Raw genomic sequence first — 22,807 nt, 5'->3', positions numbered from 1 at the left:
GAAAGGGAATATAGTTTGGAGCCTTATGATACCAGTGTATTATTGGAAAATCAGAATTACTGTTGTTTGTTTCGTTCGCTTTATTATCCTTTTAAAAATATCAGAGATGTCATTATCTGTATCTTACTGTAGATTTTTGAAAATGTCAAAAGGTGCATGTAATATTTAGTAATGGTTACTCTGTAAGTGACACTTGTGAAAGGTTATGAAAAGAACATTACAAGTTTTTTCTCTCAAAAATGGGAATATATAAAGAGAGGAATCATGGCATTTCTTTAAATCCGTATTTTCAACACCATCCAAATTTATTTATAACAGTATCACTCTTTTTGAAAGCTGAAATAGTTTCTTCAGTAAAAAACTGCAGGTTTATGACAGCAGCTCCACACTTAGGATTTAAAAGTCTTGCTGAGACTAGAATCTAGCTTCAAAATAATTACCTAGAAGCTTTAGCTGTTACACAGCTTTTAGCATTAGAAAAAGACTGCTAGGTAAGAATATTTATATGGGTTTGATATATAGACTTTTAAATTGAATCAGAATTTAAGATGCTGAAACCTATTCAAGAAATCTGCTGAAACCTATTCAAGAATCTGCTAGCTAAATTTAGTTGTTGGCGCCGTTTTATTTTATTGTACACCACTTATTTTTTATTAAAAAAAATAATCTGTATTGGCTTTAATAAGTGAAGAGTCTAAATATTATCAATGACAAAGGCTTCTTCCTAACTAAATGCATATTAATATTTTAAAAAGACACCACCACCTAAGGAATCTGAAAGTGTGTACCTCTAAGAGTGTTTTAAATTCACTATGCCCATGTAATATAGCAATGTAGTCAGAGCTGTATATTTTTGTGACTCAGCTGCATCCACAATAAGCTCAGCTATGTTTTACACATATTACTGTTACTGAAGTGTCCCTCTGGGTGAGTTATATCTTATTAACCAGTCTTCTTTTAGACCACTACCATATTTCTACTGTGAAAGATCAAATCAGTTGATTGTTAGGCATCGTAATATATATGATGGAGAGGAAAGGGATAAAAGAAAGACAGAAAAATAACTCTGCAAATGGAATGCTTTTAAAAGTTTTTTTTTCTCCTGCATGTGCGTCAAAGAGAAACATTAGTAAAGGGCTGCTCTTGAAAACATTCTAAATTAAATATTAGAATTCTTTTTTATATTTTAGTGATTTATGGAGAAATCTGCCCTCCTGCCCAAGACACTTGCTTTTGCTTAAAGTTCAGAGTTTTCGAAAACTATATCTTAAAGATTAAAATAAAATTATTTAATGAATCTGGGGGTTACTGTAAGCTAATTGTTTCTACAGATTTTCTTCTAGTTATGCAAAGAGACAATGACTAACAAAAAAGAGATAATTGAAATTAACAAATAAAACTTCTTTTCTAAAAAACACACAAAATACGATTAAAATAATTGGCATGAATGCTATTTAGTTGAAACAATTGCTTATTTTTGTCACATGGAAAGACTTTTTTTTTTTAACACAGAGGAAGAAAAACTCAGAAATACTGATTTCTCAAAAAGAAAAATATTTAAAATATATTTTGGTTTCTCAAAATAAAAATTGAAAATATATTTTACTTTGATTTTACTTTGCAATGGCAAAGCATGATACAATAGCCTACAAACACAGTCATTGTATGACATAAAAATAGGAAAAACAAATTACCTGTAATGTCAGGCCTGTAAGGAAACCAACTGAAAAATAAAAAATGCAAAATTAGAAAATGTAAATAGGTCAAGATGTTAAGACTTTTAATTCTCTTTCAGAGCTAGCATTGGCAAATCTATTGTATGAGTTATTTAAACCAGAACAGAGTTCCCTAATTTGAGATATTCTGCAAATACCGAAGAGATGTAGAGGTATTCTAAAAGTTCTGATGCATAACACACAGTACCTTCTCCCTTGCCAAGAAGATCCATACTGTGCTTTTTATATTGTAGACAAGGAAGGAGAAGGAAGGAGGCTAATTTTGCCCCACATCAAAAACTGCATCTCTGGCAGAAGGCAGAATAGAACCCAGATGCATATCTCTGGAGTGGCAAGCAGAACTGCCTGTAAGACTTACTTTGTTCCCTTATTTTTAGGGCACAGAAAGTGGCCCCCACTAAGTCTTTCAATAACGCATTGATTTATCTTAAAACTGACTTGTGGCCTAAACTTACCTATAGACAGCCAAGAATAGCCAGGAAAAAAGGGTGTGGGGGTGAGAGAAAAAAGAACACTATTTGCTTACCAATTAAATAATTCAGTTGTATATTCTGTGCAGTCATAAGGAGAATGTAAAATTATTTTTGACCCTTTTTTTTGGAGACAAATTTCTTTTAATATTACATTTGCCATGACAGATGCCAGATCAGAAAGGCCATAATTCCTTTCGTTTGCTATCATTAGGTTACTGGATCTCTGAGGTTCCTGACTGAAGAATTCACCAGGTTTGACATGAGACACACAGGCAAAAACACACCGAGGGGGTCAGGAAGTTGCTGCCCCTTTGTCTTGTATTTCTGTGAGCAACATCAGGGACATCCAACACAGTGTATGGAAGCACCTGATTTCCTTTCAGAGACACCCATTTCTCTTCATCAGCAGCAAGCATTTACTTTTTCTTTGTTGGCACATAGTTGTAAGAGCTTCCAACCCCTTCACACAAAGCAACCAATTGTTCCACCTCCCACTCCAGTTCCTTGCAATTGCCTTTTGCTAATGTAATTGTTTTTCAGAGTGAAGTTACTTTTAAACTTCGATGATTTCAGTGTTCTAGTTTATAGCTGCACCATCAAAAATGAAGGAACAGTGGACAATAACACAGAAGTTGGAATAAATAAGTAGAGATGATTAGTAGGAACATCTTGATAAATCTTTGCCAATGAAGAAAATCATGTGAAATTAGACAATTAGGAATCTTGGATCACCAAGTTGTCAGAATCTTTTCTGTTCTGTGCAGTGAATCCTAAGAAAGTCTGAATTTAAGCCTAGAAGCCAATAAAGCTCACATCTTTGCACATGAAATGTTACTTAGAAGTATTGTTTCTATGGAAGTATTGTTCCTACACAGTGCAGACCAGCATTTCTGATTTAGTCCAAAAAGATCAATCTCTGTCCTAAAGGACATTGAAGTTTTTCTTTCTGAGTTTTTTTCCATGTTCCTCTCCTGTAGTCTCTGTCATTCACTGCAAGTGATTGTAATTAGGTTTATGTTAGATTCTGAAAGTCAAAACTGGTCACCTCAGGTGGTTTCAAATCACACAAACTGGATTCCTTGTTGCTCGTCTTTACTACTGTCTTTGAGGAGAAACTCTGTTTCTCTTTCAGTAGAAATAAATCTCATCAATGTTTGGAAAGTGAACTTTGCAATTAGCTTCTTTCACTTTCTAAGTTGGAGTTAGAGCTATTCTCTCCTGGAACATCGTATTTATTAAGACTGAATTTCGCCTGCCATTTAAGTCCTATAAGTCCTTCTGCAGCCCTTTGATATCTGGAATAACTTCATTATCATCAGAAAACTTTGTCACTCATTAGTGACAATCTCTTCCAAATCACCTGTGACTTAGCTGGAAGGTGCGAACTTCAGCACAGATTTCTTCAATGCTCTACTAGTGATCTTCATCCTCTGTGGCCATTTATTGTTACCCTCATTTCCTATCTCTAGGATATTCATATGATTTATATGAAAAATATGGCAAAACTGAATGATTCGAGAGTCATCAATGACGGACCTTATCAAATACTTTTTGAACGTCTCAGAAAACTGTATTGTTTGGCTTTTCTTGTCCACATTCTTATTCAAGGATCTACAATATGGTTAGAACACTTTCTATTAATTTCTGCAGTACAGATGCCAATATTACTGGTCTTCTGTTCTACAGATCTTTCCTGAAATCCTTCTTAAAAATTGTATCACATTTCACTGATAACAAAGCTGGTTTCGTTGAGAGGGTACTCAGTGCAGTTTAGTATCCTGAGACAGCACAGGGGGTGGAATACATCAAGGGATAGAGGGGAACACTGTAAACTCGCATTACCACTGAGAAGCTTTATGGGACTCTACTCTTACTGTATTCTTTATATTCTTTAATTTAACAGAGCCTGCAAATGTTAATAGAATTAAAGTTTTGCAGTTGCTGATCAGTTACAAGCACAACTAAAGCTGTAAAAAAACCACTGACTTTCTCTTGTGTTCTACTAGATCATATTTCTTACAAATATCAATGATTCAGTTCTGGATCTTGGCCTTTTATGTGCCTTAGGCTTTAGTTTTATGGACAAAGTCTTTGATGCCAGAATTAGCCTAAGGTTTTCATGCCTTGCCCTGTATTCCTCCTTCCCATCACCTCGCTGCAACACACCAATCCTTCTGTTTTACTGGAAGAAATGTCTGTACAGCAATATTGTAAATTGGATCAGTATCTTACCTGACTTCAAAAAAGAGCACAAAATTGTTATTCTGGTTTTCACTGACTTGATTGAAACACTTTGTAACAGCCTTAGTTACTATTCTGTAAAATCAGCATAATAAATCATTTCAGGGTATTATGCATTTTGAATGTTTTGGACAAAATTCTCTTAAAGAGAAGCTTTAATCAGTTGCATTTTGTGAACAATTCATATTAGTCATTCTGTAAACCTGATTCTGTGAAATTAAGTAAAGAAACCTTGACCAATAAGATTAAGTAGGCCACAACAATAGAAGCACCTTTACTCAGTGCTTGTACCTCTGCAGGAGTCCTGCTCTATGTATCTTGTTCTGCTTCAAGTAAAGAATTTTCTAAAACAGGTGCCTCATTTGCCAACTGGGGGGAATATATGAATGCAAACTAAATTGGTTTTAATCTTTGGTTTTGAGTCCTAAGTAGAGAATGGAAACTGTCAGTGCATTTCTAAACATAGATTCACGGTTGTTTTTAGAAAAGGGGTTGAAGATAATTAAAGGGCTGTTCCAATTAAACAGAATTAAATTAACAATATAACTTTAAATAGAACTACCACAATTTAATTTTTAGTTTTTAGGGAAGTGATGGAAGTTTGGAGGATCTGGTTTGATTAAGTACAGTCTAGGCTTTCTATGTTCTGTCTGAAGAAGAATGTTCTGACCTTACCTCTTCAGTGAAAATACATTGTCTTATGGAAAAGATCCGCGGTATATTGGGAGAAATGCTGTCGTGTTTCCTGGCTTATAAAATGTACTAATCCCAAAGATGACAACTGTGGCTTCTATTGGAGGCAACATTGAGACCGAGATAGGATTCACCAAACTGCCAAAGAAAAGTAAAAAATAAAATAAGAAATATCTACTTATGTAGCTTCTAGGTCTTTTTCTTTAAGATGTTAGAAGTATTACTCAAGAAAAAGACTTAAATTTTTAAAAAGTCAATTCTATTGCTGCATATATGAACTACTTCTATCTAAATGCATAAACAAGCAAGTAGCATATAAGAACAGTCTTAACTCTTAAACTAACAAAAGAAGAATTTTAATTTGCATACATTGCCAATAAAATTTAATGAAAAAAAAATCACTGAAGCTATCAATGAATTGGTATTATATATTGGCTCATTGCTAGCAAGCTTTAGTTAACAGCACTGTGAAAAACCTCCCTTCCCAAAATGTGCAGTTTCAAATATACTTCCAAATTTTATGATTACCTGTTATTGTGGCTTTGAATGGTAGAAACACAGAGTTGACTCAGATACTGAGCTTTTACACCAGCTTTTACATTTTTAAATTCAACTTATTAACATTTTTAAATTGTCTTTTAATTAAGAAAAAGTTATGGAGAACTTCAGTGAATATTTGAAAAAAAAAATGTAGCAGTACAAATTTATAAAGTACATACTTCATTATATTCTTGCATTAACCAATTACTCAAGCTGGAGGTTCTGCTGGAAAAATGTATAGCTTCATCACAAGTAAAATTGTCGAGCTGACATGCCATTAAAGAAGAAAACGTAATTACCAAGCAGAAGAATAAGTTTATTGTTTTGTTTGTTGTTTCAAAGTTGCTGCTTTCAAGAGTTCTACAATTCACAAAATATGGGCTGTATGACCAGAAAGGAAATATATACCACTGACAGAGGGAAATCCTCTAAAAACCCTTCAAGGAATTGAAAAGTATCTTTAACTGAGAAACAAACAGGTCATTTGCTTTGCTCTAATTGTCAAGATCCATGTCTTGCAGGAGACTTCTAGTTCAAGAGGCGATAGCCTAGTGTGGTTCCAGATTGGAATGCCTTGGATGTTATACATGTTTTCTTCTTTAGGGATAGGTGGCTGTCCCAGACTAAGAGTTTTAAAATGTCCTGCTGTGTTCTTCTGTAGGGATACTAGCACTTTCATACCTTTTTGGTAACCTCCAGATATCACTGACATTATTCAAAATGTTGAAATGTACTTATTTCTTATACAGGATTAAAATGTTCATCCTTTTATTCATGTGGGAGAATGGTCTGCAGTGATGGTAGTACACAGAAAATAATTACCAGATTTTTTAAAATAAGCATATGTTTGAAATTGATGTATCCTTGGGGCAGGGACTGTCTCTAATTAAATGTTTATACAGTGTCTAATATAATGAAGCCAGGAGCTGGTTGACTGTTATGTATGCCATGGTCCAAATATTTAATAATAACAGTTCTGCAGTCAATTTGATCTTACTTTTGATCATTATAAGTGTTTTCCTAACACATACTGCAGATTTATGCAATTTGAAGGGCTTCAGGCTAAATTCTGCAGTCTGTCTGATTCTACCATATCCACCACTTTGGCACTCAAAATCTTGATCCAAATTCTGCTTTTTCGTTGTTTGTGTCACAGGAGGGATGGGATAACCCTGTACTGAGGGAGGTGGGACAAGTATCCGACTGATTTTCTAGAATGCAGATGAAAGAAGTGCCAGTATTGCTATTTAAAGTACCAGTAAGCACCCCTATAGCACAACTCTAATTTAGGGAAGAATAGGTTATGTGAAAATGTTCTTTTGGATTCAGTATGTGTTTGGTTTGCTGTAATCATTGGGACTCCTTTTCAGCCATGAGACTCCTTCATACTCTTGACTTTATTAAGGGATTGATTTTTACCAGGATAATCCTGGCTTCCCCTCAAAGCACAACTGTCTTCACACAAGACAGAACCCTGAAAACAGGAAACTGTGAGAACCTTTGGGAGCCACCATCTGCAGATAAAGGTTTTAAAGATAACACTCTTCCTGGGAGTGGTTGGACAACCATTTCCACTTAGATGGAACCTCCTGCCTGCCTAAAAATAAGAGCCCTCATCCTCTAGGTCAGCTTCTACAGACAGGAAGAGTGATTCATGGAATTAGGTACAATTGGTTTGTTGGTTAAGAATTAAGAATTTCTGATTTCTGTAATCGTTACATTTTATGTCTCTTGAGTTTTACAATAATTATTGTACTGAAAAATATAAGTATTAATGATAATTTTCCTATTAGTTCAGTTAGTTACTATTTCTGGGTATGACAGTTAAGTCATGAATAAACATATATGCTGTAACCCCAGAGTTTCCTTTTCCAGTCACTCCTTTAAGAAAATGAAAAACGCCTGTTCTTCTGTGAGGGAATATTTATTTGTCTGGGAGTTGGATCTAATCTTTAGAATGTATCTGGGAGTCCCTCTTTGCTAAAACAACCTTAAAACACATGCCCATCAAAGCAAAATTTGGAATAGCCTACCTCTTTTCTGGGACTCAGTGTAAATATGCTATATTGATGGACTTTCTGTCCACACATTGATAAGCTCAGAAACAACATAGAATTATATGTAGCCTGTTGACTACAGTAGGGACTGGCAAATAAGAAATTATGGAACTTGGTGTACATTTTCATTTAACAGCACTTCTTTAACTTGGAATCGCCCTATGATGCCCTACAGGACTGTTAGACCTTGGGCTCCTTAACTCAGTCTAACAGTGATTTTAGTTATGTTCTTCATAAGCACATGAAGAGGCATGAAGAGAGGTTACTTACTAGCTGATTTTCAAAGGTTGTTTCTACACATTCACACAGCCAGTCTTCTTTAACCTTGCTTCAGAGCTCTAGCTCTGATTTTTTAACACTTAGCAGGCATAAGATAAAGAGCAGAAGGGGGTGAGACATCTCTTTTCTTAAAGAGGTGGGAAAACTGACATTACGCTTGCATGAGAATACTACCCAATTCCGTATGGAACAGCATTCCTGTGCACTGCCAACATTTAGTGCCAGAAGTACTGAATCCCATTACTTGAATGTGAACAGGCAGTTCTTGAAAAAGTAGTTAGTGAGTAAATCCTCTTACAATCTCAGTGTATTCTTTACACTGTATTTGTTTCCCAGTTGCTTATACTTTTGTTACATTGATTCACGTATTTATATACTTCTGCGGTTGTAAACATGTAGTATTGACTGAGATTCTCTTTCACATTTTTTTTCCCACTACAATTATATGAATGTCTGTGTAAGTGGGCAGAACACTGAAAAATTAGATCAACTTATAATAGCACATCAAATTTGACAACAATTTCCAGCTGCGTAATTTCAGAGGAGGTTTTATAACTAGTGGGATTTTGGAAAATAAAAATAAAAATAAAAAGTGTATATTTATATGTATATTTCTCAAGCAGAACTCATTTTTAATTACAAAAGAGGGGGCGAAGTACTTGCTTTTAGTAAACTCAAAAGTGAAGAGAAACAAAAAGTATTTATGAAATGTCTCAGTGTCTTAACATTAAAAGAGTGACACTGAAAGCTAAGAGAATAATCTAAGTAGGCAGGACAAAATCTTTTTTTATTTTTTATTTTTTTGGAATGTTTGTCTTTAAAAAAGCCTACAAGGTTTTTTGTTGGTTTTTTTTTGTGTGTGTGTGTTTTCTTCCTGTAAACATTTGCTTCATTGTACTGATTCTCAGAATAGTAGGAATTGTTAGCTGAATGAATAAAAAGATCATGAAATAAATGGGTACAAACATACAAACAGGCTAATTGTTGTAGTAGAATGTATCTGTTGTCAACCTTTGCAGGTTGTCTTGCAGTTGTACAGTTTCATTGGCCCCAAATGGTACTTATTGAACATTTATTTTTTATTTGTTTGGACCACGCCAGTATTACACAGGCAGCATAAAGGAATAATGGACTGCATTCTTTGGGTTACTGAAGAGTCAGCACAAATTGTGGGAACAAATAACAATCAGACAAGGCAGTGTTTTATAACATCAGGACTGCAATCCATCTTTGGGATCTTTCAAAGCTGGGCTAATAAAGGCCCACTTACAATCCCCAGCAGAGTACAGTTTAATTAAATTTGTCCAATAAAGTACTCCTCCCCCTCCCTCTACATTTTAAAAATTAATTCTGCTTTCTGCCTGTTGTTCTTCCTACATCACAGATGCACTGAGCCTTCGTAACCGACAGGTCCTCTGCATCACGCTGAAAGTCCTCCAGCACCTGGTGGTGTCAGCTGACATGGTGGGAGAGGCCTTGGTGCCCTATTATCGGCAAATCCTCCCAGTCCTAAACATCTTTAAGAATATGAATGGTGAGTTATCCTTACAGACACTGTGTCTTTCAACCCTTAAGGTAAAAAGGGGCTTGAGGCAGGGTTAATTAACAATGTAGTTAAGATTTATTATTGTGTATAAACTCAAATCCATTTGGAGCTCTAAATAATGTACCCCCCCCTTTACTATTCCCTAAGGATGCACTGAAATTAACAATTTCATTTATTACTCCTTGCACGTACAGTTTATTTAACACAGTACAGAAGCACTGAAGCACTTCTGTAATCTTCAATAATTAAATTGTAAAGTTTTGTAAAAGCCGTTTGAATACATTAATAAATTACAAAGGTTTTTTGCTCCCTCCAACATTTTAGTTCAGTTCAGTCATTTTGTTCAGTTCTGTCTTCACAAGAAATTCACCACCCCCAGCAGGCTTAGGAAGGAATAAAAGTAAAAGTAACAATCAAACTAATTAATTTGAGGGTCAAGAGAACTCCTTTTTGTAGAAAACTTTCAGGTCACATGATATCTAGCAAAATAGTGAAGTTTGAAGTTATTGATCACTTAGCAGGTTTTACAATAGAGAAATTTGGAACTACTTTGTATCTACAGTTGAGTATGCTATCTTCTTTGTAGTGCAAATCTCTCTTGCCAGTCTCACTCTTTAATAACTATGGTACTGAGAGCAGAGTGAGTACCATATACTGTGAATGCATTTACACCATAGTCACCAGGTAAAATCAACATGTTGTATCTTGCTTTCTCCAAGCTACTCTTTAAAATATTTTTCTGTAGTAAATTTGTCTGTATTATCTGTTCAATTATCTACCAAGTTATTGACTTTAAAATTTATGTTGTTCACATGCAGCCTGACAGGTCAAAAGAGCTTAATTCCTCACAGTCTTGCAGAAACAGTACTGACAGGTTTTTCATGAAATTCATGGCATTTTAATAGTTATCTACAGGACTGCTTACTGTTTGTGTTGCTACTGAATGTACTATCTTGCTCTCACTCTTTTAATACCTTGGATTGAAAAATGCCTGTCCAAAGACTGACTTGGAGAATCAAATAAGATTTAGGTTTTAGTTCCCTTTAAATACATAAATGTCTGTGACTGTTGTAGTTAGTGAGAAACTTGCAATAATGTGTGGAATTCCATAAATGCAACGTGGTTCAGATGACAACTGTGGCTTTCAAGAACTCGTGGGATGAAAGGTTATCTGAGGTTGAGCTTAAGCAGTTTCAGTAGGACTCCTTGTGAATTAGAAGATTCGTCCTTTACAGATCCAATTCAATATCCTGCACAAAACAATACCATAAAAAGGACTGTCATTGATTAATGAATACACAATGCATACTTTTTCCGAATTTCAGCCTGAAGTAGCCCATAAATTCTCTCAGCCAGACTCTTTTTCCAGTGAATTTAGATTAATAATACGGGAAGCTCATGTGTGCTAGGTACATAGCTTAACAAAAGTATTTAGATATGTTCTAAACATGTCCTGAGTTTTGATTGTATTGTGATCAAAATAAAACATATTTTCAGCACTTTTGCATGACAGCCGTGGAATAGAGAGGCATTTGCTGTTATCTAAAGCTTCTGTACTTATGGCCTTCTTATACTGGTCCTTAGCACACTTGCAGAAAATATGCAAGTCCCAGTAAGTTTAAACATGTTCTGAATGGTACCTCAGAAATTTTATTCACAGTAAATGTCTCTGACGTGTCTGAATCACGATTCGCTCCACAATATTAGACAGGCTATAAAGTAGGGGGGAAGGGAGGGAAAAGAAAAAAAAAACTGCAAGTAAAGAGCTTGTATTGGTAAGGTCTTAAATTTTGGAGATCAGAAACAAGCATTTAATAAAACAAATACAAAATGTAGCCTTAACTTCAACTTGACGGATGTTTATCTCTTGTGTTTTTCTTCAGCCAACAACATTGGTGAATCAGTTCAGAGTTCCAGGTGTTACCTGAGCTCAGAATATAACGATAGTTTGAGAAGCTGTCAGTCCTGTCCCAGTTTACTTGAAGCAATTCTTTCCAACTTCCCATCTGTTTCCCAACACTGAGGCTACAGTTTCACAGTCAGCAACAGTACTGCTTAGTTGCCATTGCCTTCTAAGGGCATTCTGTGATAAAAAAAGGAAGTAGCCTTGATGACTCTCCCTCTAGGCAGCCAGTTGGTGTAGCTGACTGTGATTCCCACTGCAGATTTTTACTGGATTAGCCAGGGATGCTATGAACTATGTAAATCCTCTTTTCTGGTTCTGAAGCCTGTGGTGCTTAAAGATTATATCTCTTTGCTCCTATTCAGCCTGCTGGCCAACTGCTTCTTAAATGTTCCTTTATGCAGAGTTATTAATAAACTCCTGTAAATTATATACAAAATGTTGATTATTCACATAAACACAGAATTTTTCATATATTACTTCACTTTTTTCTTGTACTTTTGACATTTCCACTTTTTTCTTTTCCCATCTGCTGCTTCCAAATCATCCTGCCATTCTATTATACACATAGTCCTTTTTGCAAATTAGCAAGTTCTGATATCGAAGTCTTTTCATATCTTACTATGTCCCCCAAACATGCTTGTCTCTAAAAATGAGTGTCTTCATAATGATTATGTTGTCTTGATAACTATATAATTCCGGCAAAAACAGTAGAGGACTATTGACTTTTTGGAACGGGAGATAATCTAGGTATTTCATTAAATTTTTTAACATTCATACTAGAAATATTTATTACAATATTTTTAGTCAACACTGCACAGTATCTATTGATTTCTTCTGTATAATGCCTTTTAGTGAAGTGCATTTCTCTTGTAATTTCATATACCAAAGATTTTTTTTTTCTGAATTTTCTGCAATTTCTATGATAACACGCAGTGTAAATGGAATTGCTGTCGATCAACAAATTGAAGTATGGCAAATACATTTTATTATTTGATTTCTTGGGGCTATAGATAAGAGATTGTCAGGCCTATATTCTGAATGATATAAGTGAAAGTGTGTTCATTGTATATCGACAAATTCTGCCATTTTCTAACCATTCTTATATCTTCTGTACAGGTGACTTTACTATTAAGAATTTTTGTAAATTGGAGAAAAAAAAAAGTATTAAGTTGAAATGAATTGAAAGTTTTAATTACTGAAAACACCTAAAACATGTTTACCCTTCTGAGTCATAAGATACAGGTAAAAATAAATCAGTATGACCTAAATTACAAATGCCAGGGGAAAGATCCAAGTCTCTTAAGGTAGGTACCTTATCTTTTTGAAATCCAGGGGAGGAATCGCAATGATATTCAGAAGAGTCTGTGTAATGAGCAAGGGGCTTTTTGGTGCACAAAACATGTTTGGTATATCTGAATTTGTGCCCTCGCTGGAGCTTAAACCCATGACTCACATGAGACATTTCTCTTTCACTTGGGTTCCCAAATGCTCTGTGGCAGAACAATAAGACCTAAAAGAGAAAGGTTCTGCCCGTGGTGGTGGTGCAGCTGCTGGTGTCTGTTTGTGGAGAAAGTGAGAGCACCACCACCAGCTGGCCATAGCATACTCTGAAAAAGCAGTGAAACTCTCTGTTAAAACTTTGTTCTGTGAAAAAGACCAGGAGAGCAAGCAGAAGGGGACGTGTCTTCGTCCCAGTGATTAGGGAATAATCCTGAGACACAGAAGCTATTTGTGTAATCTCTGCAGACTGAGAAGAGACTAGCACCTTCTGAGCAAGCTCTCCAACATATGAACTATTGTGCATATATACTACTAATACGTAATATGAGAAACAAAAGAGTCATGATAATGCTTGGTGGGTCTATTATGAACCCTGTAATGCCACTTAAGCGTTCATTTAAATTTATAAGTTAAACATACTGTTATGAAACTCATTTTAATCTTGCAAAGAGGGAAAAAAATATTTATAGAATCAAATGGAAATATGTCTTTTTTTACATCAAAAATATTTTCTTTTGGGTGTCATTTTCTAAGCCACTTTTCATAAGTCTGTGAGATGTCTGAGGTAAATACAACTTAAGAACAAATAGAATAAGTTTGTTCTTTTGTGACAGCAGGCAGAAAAAATAAAAATAAAAGGAACAAAAAAGTAGTCTTCAGTGCCTGAAGTATGCTATTAGGTTATGTTCAGAATATTGTCTGAAACAGAAACCTATTTATTAAAAAGATTAGACAGTTATAAACAGCAAATTTCTCATTTAATTTACCTGACTGGTGAAACAAAATTTCATTGATTTAGTTTAACAACTATTTTATGCTGTCAAATCTAAGCAATCTTAACAGCTGTACTACATCAGTTCATGCACACAGATATATTTTCATGTCATCAGTTTATATTATTCACTAGTGATCAAGAGCAGCTTTTAAGAAAATTGCAGCTAGAATAATGTAGAATGATGAAAACAAAATATTATTATTATTTAAATGCCTCAGATAGAGAAGTATGGGGTGGCACTGCACTGAAGGTATCTCTCCAGAATGATAATTTCTTCTATGACTTGTTTCAGTCACCATAAGGCAAACAGCAGTAACAGGGCAGACTGAAGCCCAAGTATCTTCTGTCTGCAGTAAAAATGTTCTGACACTAGCAGCAATTTAAAGCTAATATAAACTTCTGTCAATCTCTACCTATCTAGTCAGTACTTTAAAATAAAATTTTAGAGATGTGGCTGAGAATACCCAATGTAGCTGAATTGCAGCATTCAATGAAGTGTTAAACCACAAAACAGAATTATGCTGCATGCTTTACAGCACCCGAACTTCACTTAGGAAAAAACATTCTCTTGTCTGAGAGGTACTTCACATAATTTGGAGAACTCTTTTTTCAAAATACAGTAGTACTTCACAGACTCTAAAGGAAGAAGCAGAAGTATTTAATTGCAGAAGGAAGAGACTGTTCCTACAGGTAGCAGTGTCCCCTATATTGGAGCTGGAGTGTTTTCAGAAGTGCTTGTGTATTCCAGAGGCAGTGATGCTCCTCAGAGTAGTTCGTGGTTATTACTGAGAAGCAGCAATTATATTTTAATGTGATTAAATATGCTCTAAAGAAAATCTCTTGCCCAGAACATTTCAACTGTCTGCTCCCTCCTCTGGGAACTCCAGAAGTGCTTTCACAAAGAATGTCAATCTTGTTCTAAAATACTTTATAGTTTACCAACTCTGTGTTCAGAAATCACGTTTCAGATTCGAAAGGAGGAATTTAAAAAAAAAAAAAAAGTGGTTTAAGCATCAGCTTTTCCAAAGCAATAAGCAATATTTGAGGTTCTCTTCATGTGTTTTCTGAACTTTGAGCTTTCAGATTATTCTCAGGCAACTCAAGATTTCTGAAATTTAAAAGCAAAGATTCTGAAATGGCTTCAAGGGTATACACTTCAAAGGAAGACCACCTTGGCAACATAGATCTGACTGAAGAATTTATTTTTGTTATATTTGTAGTTTTTTAAAATACACTTTCAGCACAAGAGGATTCAAAATGTTCTGATTCATCAACATTTACTGAAAAATATTGTGGTTTTCCCCAAAATGGAGTCTCTTGTGCCAGCAAATCACTTTATTAAGCAGATAAAGACAAATTGATTGCACTCCAAAAAATTAATACCGTTCTGGTGAGAAACAAAATGTATTTTTGTCATTACTAAGTGTAATTAATAATATTATTTTAACAGGCTTCCTATGAGTTACAGATCTAGTAATATTTATTTAACAAATACCCTTGAATGTTTTTAAGAACCTTGAAACATTTTTCTTCTATGAAATCAGCTGATGGTCTTTTAAAAGTTATTTTTTCAAAAATGCTTTTTTTTTTTTTGTCAAAAACCTTGTCTTGGAAGTGAAATTCTCCCAAAACAATTTTAATAGAGTAATTAAATATGGAATAACAGAGAAGTAATATTCAACAGTTAACAGCTGTTGTCTCACGTGTTTTCTTGCACACTGGCCAATCCCTACTTGTCTCAGTCACCAGTCCTGCATACTGAGTGACAGAAAACCCACTGGAATTCTGAAGTGCTGAAATTAGAAGTTACCAAGACCCACCTGTATTAGTCCCTTTGATGCTTTAATATCGTGCAATAGAAAGCACGTGATCTTTAGCTGATGATACAGTGAACTTTTCATGTATAATCAAAACCCTGTCAGGTACTTTATAACACATTTAGAGAATTATAAGACTTAGATCATAATTGCTAGGTAATTTCTAATTACTATCTAATTTTTTAGTTGAAAATACTGCATCAGCCTGTGTAAAATAAAACTGACTCAGCAGTGATTAAATTGGTGTTATTAACATTTAGCACTTACTTTTAATGTTTTAATAGCTAATTAATTCAGCATCTTGAATTCTTGATAAAAGAAAAATTAAAAGCTCCCCATGTTGAAGGATGTACATATCATCCATTTTTTACTTTTTCCTTTTACCAGTTTTAATATTTTTAGTATGTTGACCCAAGGAAAGGAGGGTTGTCTATTGGGTGAATAGACAGAGGTGAGAGTTAGGACTTCTGAATTCACAGGAAATTTGTGGGCAAGTCAAATAATGAAAAGGTCAAATTCTTCCCATGCCTTAGTGTATACATCTGTAAAATGGATATAACCTCAAAGGGCTTGTAGGCCTCAATCAACATTTTCTTTTCAGAACTTTTACAAAGTTCCAGGAGTGTGAGTACATATGTCAGTGAAGTACCATTTTCACAAAATTAGGAGTTAATATAATGCTTTGCTTTAACACTTTTGTGTGATTTCTGTTCCTGTGGGAAATAATTACCTTTGGAAGTCAAATATTAGAGGAAGATTTAGACGTCCAGAACCAGATTTATGCAGCATTTCAATGGCATCTGTAAGTCTGCCTTTTCTGCATGATTATACCTGTCTTAATCAGGCCAGGTTGGATGGGGCTTTGGGAAGCCTGATCTAGTGATCTCATTGAAGGTGTCCTGGCCCATGGCAGGGACATTGGAACTAGATGAACTTTACAGTTCCTTCCAACCCAAACCATTCTATGATTCTAAGATAAGCATGTAAGTACCTGATCTCAAAATGAGACAAGGAGGTGTTTAAGTTACCAAAGAATACCATCTCATTGGCATGCTTTGAGCAAATCTAATGCATACCTGCAATATTAAGCTCTATCTAAAACACAGTAGGAACTGTCATTTTCAGGTATTTTGCTTGTAGATTTATTGCTGGGAGAGAGACAAGGAGAGGGTTGTTGTTTTGTCATTTTTTGTTTTCAACAATAAAAAGCATGTACAGATGTGCGAGCAGAACTGGAACTCACAGTTCTCTACTGCTCTTTGACTGTGTAAAGTCTAGGCACATACTTGCTTCATCTATAGTTTCTTCTTTGGGGATGATTTCTGGATCCTCTGATGAACCCAACCAAGCTTCAGTAATGAAGGATGGTGCAGATTAGCATCTCTTCATGTAGAAGACTATTTCCCACAGATCAGCTAGTTCAGCCCATGTCCACATGGCAGGATTACAGCTCTATAGGTTCACAGCTGTCCCAGGTAGATCAGAAGTACACCTGTCATTCTGCAATTTTGATTAAAGCCCAGAATCTTTGGAGGAGTAGAATTTCAGACCTGTGTCTGCGCTTCTTATTTTCAATCAATTTGCTGTAAACAGCTCCCTCTGGGACTTCCTTGTCACCCTGCTGAGGCTTCTGATTTGGTTTGCAAAGGGTAGAGACACCTGTATTTGTTGTCTAGATGTTAAGGCTTTCTTTGGATCTGCCCCTTACAAGGAAGCTAGAGTGCTAAAAATTTGTCTGCTACCCTTCCAGTTAGGATTTATTTCTTCCTTCTTGGTAATTTGTTTCTACCTTTTTCACATAGTTGGATTGCATATAGTGAGACTGAGAGATGATCTCTTCAGTTGGACTGGCACTACACTCTTCAATTAGAACTACTTTCATAGTACATGTTAAATAATTCTGAGAAAATATTTTTCTGCGTAATTCTTCTCTTTTCATGTATGTTTGTAAACAAATGTGCTTACGTTTGAGGGGACATATGGTTTCAATTTGTCGCATTTATTAAGGTAACTTTTTATTTTAAATATACATCTGAAATATGTGTTCATTTAACAATTCTAAGTGGATTATGTTTATTTATTGCAGATATTTTTAATTTGTGTGCTCAGTTAGGATTTCTTTTCTGAGAAGAATATTTCTGTGAAAGTCAGTTTGAAGTTGCCAAAATCACAGAAATTGGCTCTGTACCTAGCTTTCTGTTTTTATATCAAATCTAGAAGCAGGTAATAGCGAGAGAGGAGCTTTGGAGGGAGAGGGAACTCCCTGTCTGGATGAGAGTTTTCCTTGTGGCATCTTTCTCTTCCCCTCAAGGAAAACAGATTAAAGCCCCATGTAATGGAATGATACAAGTAGGTGCTTAAATATTGCACTGTGATTAAACTACCGCAATACTCAGGTGATTAAAGTGCTTCAGGTTCTTCAGTTATTATTCTATTATATCATTTCATCTCATTTCAAGACATTGCTTTTTTCTTAGATTTTGAACACTCTAGGCAACAAAGCTGATTTTCTGAGGCCTATAACTGTGAACTATTGATTCCTTTTTCTATATTGCACATCCATCATTCTCCTTTTTAGGCACACCAACAGAAACTCTTATTCTTGTTATAATATCCTCTGGCTGTCCAACATGCTGATGCAATTAGCACATGACAATCTCGGTTTCTTTTGCAGGACTGTTCTAGCTGAGTAGTAGCTTTTTGATTTTTCTGATTTGAGAATTAGATGAACTACATTAGACATTTATGATCAGAGTATTTGAACACTGGTGTCTGCATCTCATCCAGAAATTCATGCTTCAACCAAAAGTTATGTTTTAGGAAACAATACTGGTTTTGTGTTAGGATTTATCATTTTTATACCAAATTAGGTTCCCTGTTATTTTTGCTTTGAAAGTGAAAATAAGCACTCAGAAAAAGGTAAGAAATGCCAAAGTTAACATTCAACTTCATTTCTTCTTGCTTGACTTTATGTATTTCCATACAGCTTCTAAACAACTGTTTACTTACTGTTTATAACTTAACAAAAATATTTTGTACAATTCTTCACAACCTGGGATAAATGTTCAAAACCCCAATTTCTTTTTACTGCAAAGTGGTTTTCCTTGTTGTGCTGATGCTACACAGTTTTGGTATTCATTTTCTCTCTGCAGTATACATCTAAATATCTTTTTACTATTTAACAACATTTCTTTACTACAATTTGTTGGCCAATGGCTTATGAAATTTTTAGGCCACATTGCATTTGGTATTTATCAGAACATATTTACAAAAGGCCACCTGAGAAATCATTTGGAATAAATTTAAAATTTATTCTCTCCACAAAAGATGGATATGTTCAAGCCAAGTAGGGGGATTTAAGGGGAAAGTGGCCACACTGAGGACAACATGATATTAAACACTTCTCCTTATTAGAAAAGATATGAAAGTTTCTTTAATAATTGAATAATGCTTATCTATCTGCTGCCCCCTATGAAGTTAAAGTCTGGTAAGGAGGAATCTTACCAGAACTTCTGAAGTTATCAAATACACATTTATTATTTTTTTTTTACAAGAAGTGTAGACTTCCTATTTCTCAAATAGAACACTGCAAACTTTATGGTCTTGGACTGAAAAGCAAACAAAATAAATTGTCAGTTGGCACCAGAAGAGATTTGTCTGCATTTTCTGCTGCAGTTCAAGTTTAATTTTGATGCCTCCCGCTCTTATTCTCCATTGTTACCACATTATATTCCCCACTGTACTCCTCATCCAGGACTGACACTTGGTCACTGCTTAGTGAATGGGTGCTTCATGAATGTTGTAAACAAAATTAAAGGTGTTTGAATAAGCTACACTATAACATAAATAAGTCACTGTACTGAATTTCCACATCAACTTTTTCCTTTTACGCAGGTGAAACTTCAAATAACAAAACATTTGCTGATAATTTTTCACTGAAAATATTTTTTTTGTGGGAAACTTTGGCAGAATTTTAGGGTCAAAACCTCCATGATAAAAATATTTTACAAGTAATTCTATTTAAAAGTATTAGTTGTCATTACAACTAATGCATGAGGATTCTTACTAGATTGATGTTTCTCAGTCTTTTTAAGGTGTTGGAAAGAAAACTTACTTGAAAGAAATCCAAGAGTCATTTAACCTTTTTGAAGAAGTCCACAACTCATCTTAGTGTGTTTGTCTCAGTAACTTTCCATCAACTGCATTTAGGCTAGTGTTTGAAAGCTTATGTAGGTCTTTAATTTCTCCGTATTTTGTATGTTAATTAGTTTGTGTGTATAAAAATCTGTGCATTTTATATATATATATATGTATTTATCTATCATAGTTAATTATACATAAATATAGGTAATTATAGAAGATCAGTGGTCTTCGCATCACAGAATGAGAGAATTAGAAGAGCTTTCTGTCCTGGATACTTATTACCTAGATCAAATTAGAAATTTCTGTGCCATCTGACTATAGTGGCAATGTTTGTTATGAGAAGTAATAAATACCAGTAATTGAGGAACGGTTTATCCAGTTTGTTACTTTAACATATGACCAAAGTTCATGTCTGAGTTTTAGCTTTGAAGCTAACAACATCTATTTCTTTATTCATTTATTTTACATCCAAGTTCATGGAAAATATATCAGGCCTGTTTTAAGGATTAATGAGGTTTTTATATTTTATTGGCTTACTTTATGGTTGTGTAATGTATATTTTTCCCCTTGTATTACAGACTTCAACCAATTTGAATGGTGAATGACCAAGTGTCCTTACAAACAATAAAATCTTTTCTGTACATTGCTTATACTACAGGGCCGTATAACAGTCTTAAACTACGTGTTTAATAAAGCTAAACTTCCAAGTATGGGAAGTTTTATGCAAGAAAGTGGTAGAAATCTGTTTTGAAACTTAGAAAAAACATGTATTCAACCTTTTCATTGTAGAGACAGTTCCTGAAAAGTAGCTGAGATTTCTGTAGTTTCATCTGGGGATGGATTTTCTCCTACTGTTGTGCTTGTTTTTGACTTGTCCCTTTGCTGTCAGCTTAGTACTCAGAAATTTCCATCTCCTCTTGTAATTTTCACGCAAGGTGTCCTTCCATATCTGTTCAGATTTGATACAGGTAATTTTCAGCCTTGTTTGCTTTTGTGAGTGAGCACCAGAGGAATGAAAAGAACCAAGTTATATGCAAACATACTTGAATATCTTTAGGTGGCTTTATTTTGGATTAACAAGAACCCTACACTGACTAAAAGCTTTACTGGCAAATATAAAAGTGCAATGTTAAATGCTGATATGTACTTTAAAATGTAGTTTATATATCCTTTTCCTGAATAAAGATAGAAGGTATTCAGAAATTCAGCTGGATATGTGAAACTAAGTTTCATCTTTGGAGAAACCTATCTGTCTACACTGACTGCAGAGAAAGCCTGGAGAGATTAGCATTACTAGTTGCAAAGCAAAGTTGGCTTTGGTGAATAAACTGCCAATGTGCTAGATTTCAGAGAAAAACAGACTGTCTCTAGATCCCTGTATTACCACAAGGCTGTCAGTTGCAAATCAAGGCCAAACAGTGCACTGGTCATAACAAGTAAATCCTCACAGATGTCCAGGTCTACATATTAAGTAAAATCAATATAAAACAAAAGGATACGTTGAATTGCAGGTTCTGCAATAAAAAGAGTATTGTGTGCTAAATGAGCAGCAGCACAAATAGTTACAGCAGACATTATGAAAAGACAGTTTCCCTGAGGCATAGAAGACATGCTTGATGGCCCCAGAATCTGTTCTTGAAAGATTTTAAATTGGTTGTGTTCTTTTCCTGTAAAATGAACTCCCCCACACCTTACTTAACCACCTGCTAGTAATACAAACACTTTGATGACGCTAGATATGAATGCAGATTTTGTTGCTTTGAAATACTTTTTCTAATGTTCCTTGAATTTGTGTAAAGAAATACTTGTTATAAGGAGACTATTGATCACTGTGTCACAAACCCCACAAGAAAGAGAGACATACAGTAAATTTAAATTATCAGAAGTGACTGGCATACGCATACTTGTTTATGAGCAGAAAACGTGAGAATCTACCATCTGGAACATTGCATATATAAGGATAGAACCATAAAATATATTTATTTTCTTTTGTAATGAAGGTAGATATATAATGAAGATCTTTATCAAGTTATTTCTGCAATTTTAGCAATTCAAGGTTCTTTTGAGATCCTTTCCTATCTTCTTGAAAACTGATTTCTTGATACATAACCTTTTTCATGGAGTCTAGACAATGAGTCAAAAACAACTGAATTTAGGGATGGAAACAAAGAGGTAAGGAACAGAGAATAAATCCAAATCTATATGGTCCTCTTCTACAGAACTGCTTAACTGTCCTGTAGAAAGTATACTTACTTCTCTGGCTGAAATTAGCAGGTACTGAAGAGTCAGTATTTCCTGTATGGGATCCCAAAGAAACCTATGAAACTCAAGATAGGAGCAGATACTTGTTTGTGGAGGCTAACTGGAGAATAATAATTTGATGTAGGACTTACGGAAAAACAAACAAACAAACAAAAACCTTTGATAACTAGATTTCAAAATATTATATAACTTGAACAGAATTTATAATATAGGCATATTGCAATTGAAATATGTCTCACAGTGTATGTGTTCATATAAGAAGAGTATTCTGAGCCTTTTTCTTCTTCCCAAAGGCTTTTCTATTTGGAAAATAATTAAATGAACAACAACAAAAGAATCTTTTTATATTTACATTATAATATTATTCTTAATTCCAAGACAGATAAAAAATACAGGTTGTCTATTTGTTTTAGATTTTGCCCTCTGAAACAACTGTATAGTTTCAGAATTTTCATTCTTCTTTTTTGGGACTATAACTCTGGTCATGGTCTAGATCTTTGGGATATCTCTGGGTATATGCATATAATGAATGTGAATAATATGGTCTAAGGGCTCCAATCTACAGTCACTGGGCAGATACTAAGCTCTGGAGAGCTTACTCAGAATTGGGTAATGTGAAATTGCAGGAGTGTTAAACTCTCAAGTTAAAAAGTTGGCATCACTGAATCCTATGAGAATTTTTCTATTATTTCAAGTCATATTCCTTTCAAGTTAAACAGCATATTTGGCAGCTGTGGTCTGTCTCTACTTAGCTCTTCATATTATTTCTTAAGGGGAGCAAAGATTTTTTGGGAACTATAATTAACAAAACTCTCAAAACAAATAATGTAGAAGTACAG

The 22,807-nt window shown here is 34.7% G+C and overlaps 1 protein-coding gene across 4 annotated transcripts in view; it reads left to right on the top strand.

Annotated features, from left to right (window-relative positions):
• The window catches only part of PACRG (parkin coregulated), a 221,900-nt gene that overhangs the window by 118,803 nt on the left and 80,290 nt on the right, over positions 1 to 22,807 (top strand). For all 4 annotated transcript variants that reach the window (XM_066994151.1, XM_048067875.2, XM_048067876.2 and 1 more), the window contains exon 5: positions 9,404 to 9,553. In XM_066994151.1, the coding sequence (XP_066850252.1) occupies positions 9,404 to 9,553 (150 nt within the window). The remainder of the gene's footprint in view (positions 1 to 9,403; positions 9,554 to 22,807) is intronic.

This window comes from Anser cygnoides, chromosome 3, assembly GCF_040182565.1.
Source record: "Anser cygnoides isolate HZ-2024a breed goose chromosome 3, Taihu_goose_T2T_genome, whole genome shotgun sequence".
Taxonomy (NCBI): Eukaryota; Metazoa; Chordata; class Aves; order Anseriformes; family Anatidae; genus Anser; species Anser cygnoides.
This window is presented reverse-complemented; position numbering and strand designations above follow the sequence as displayed.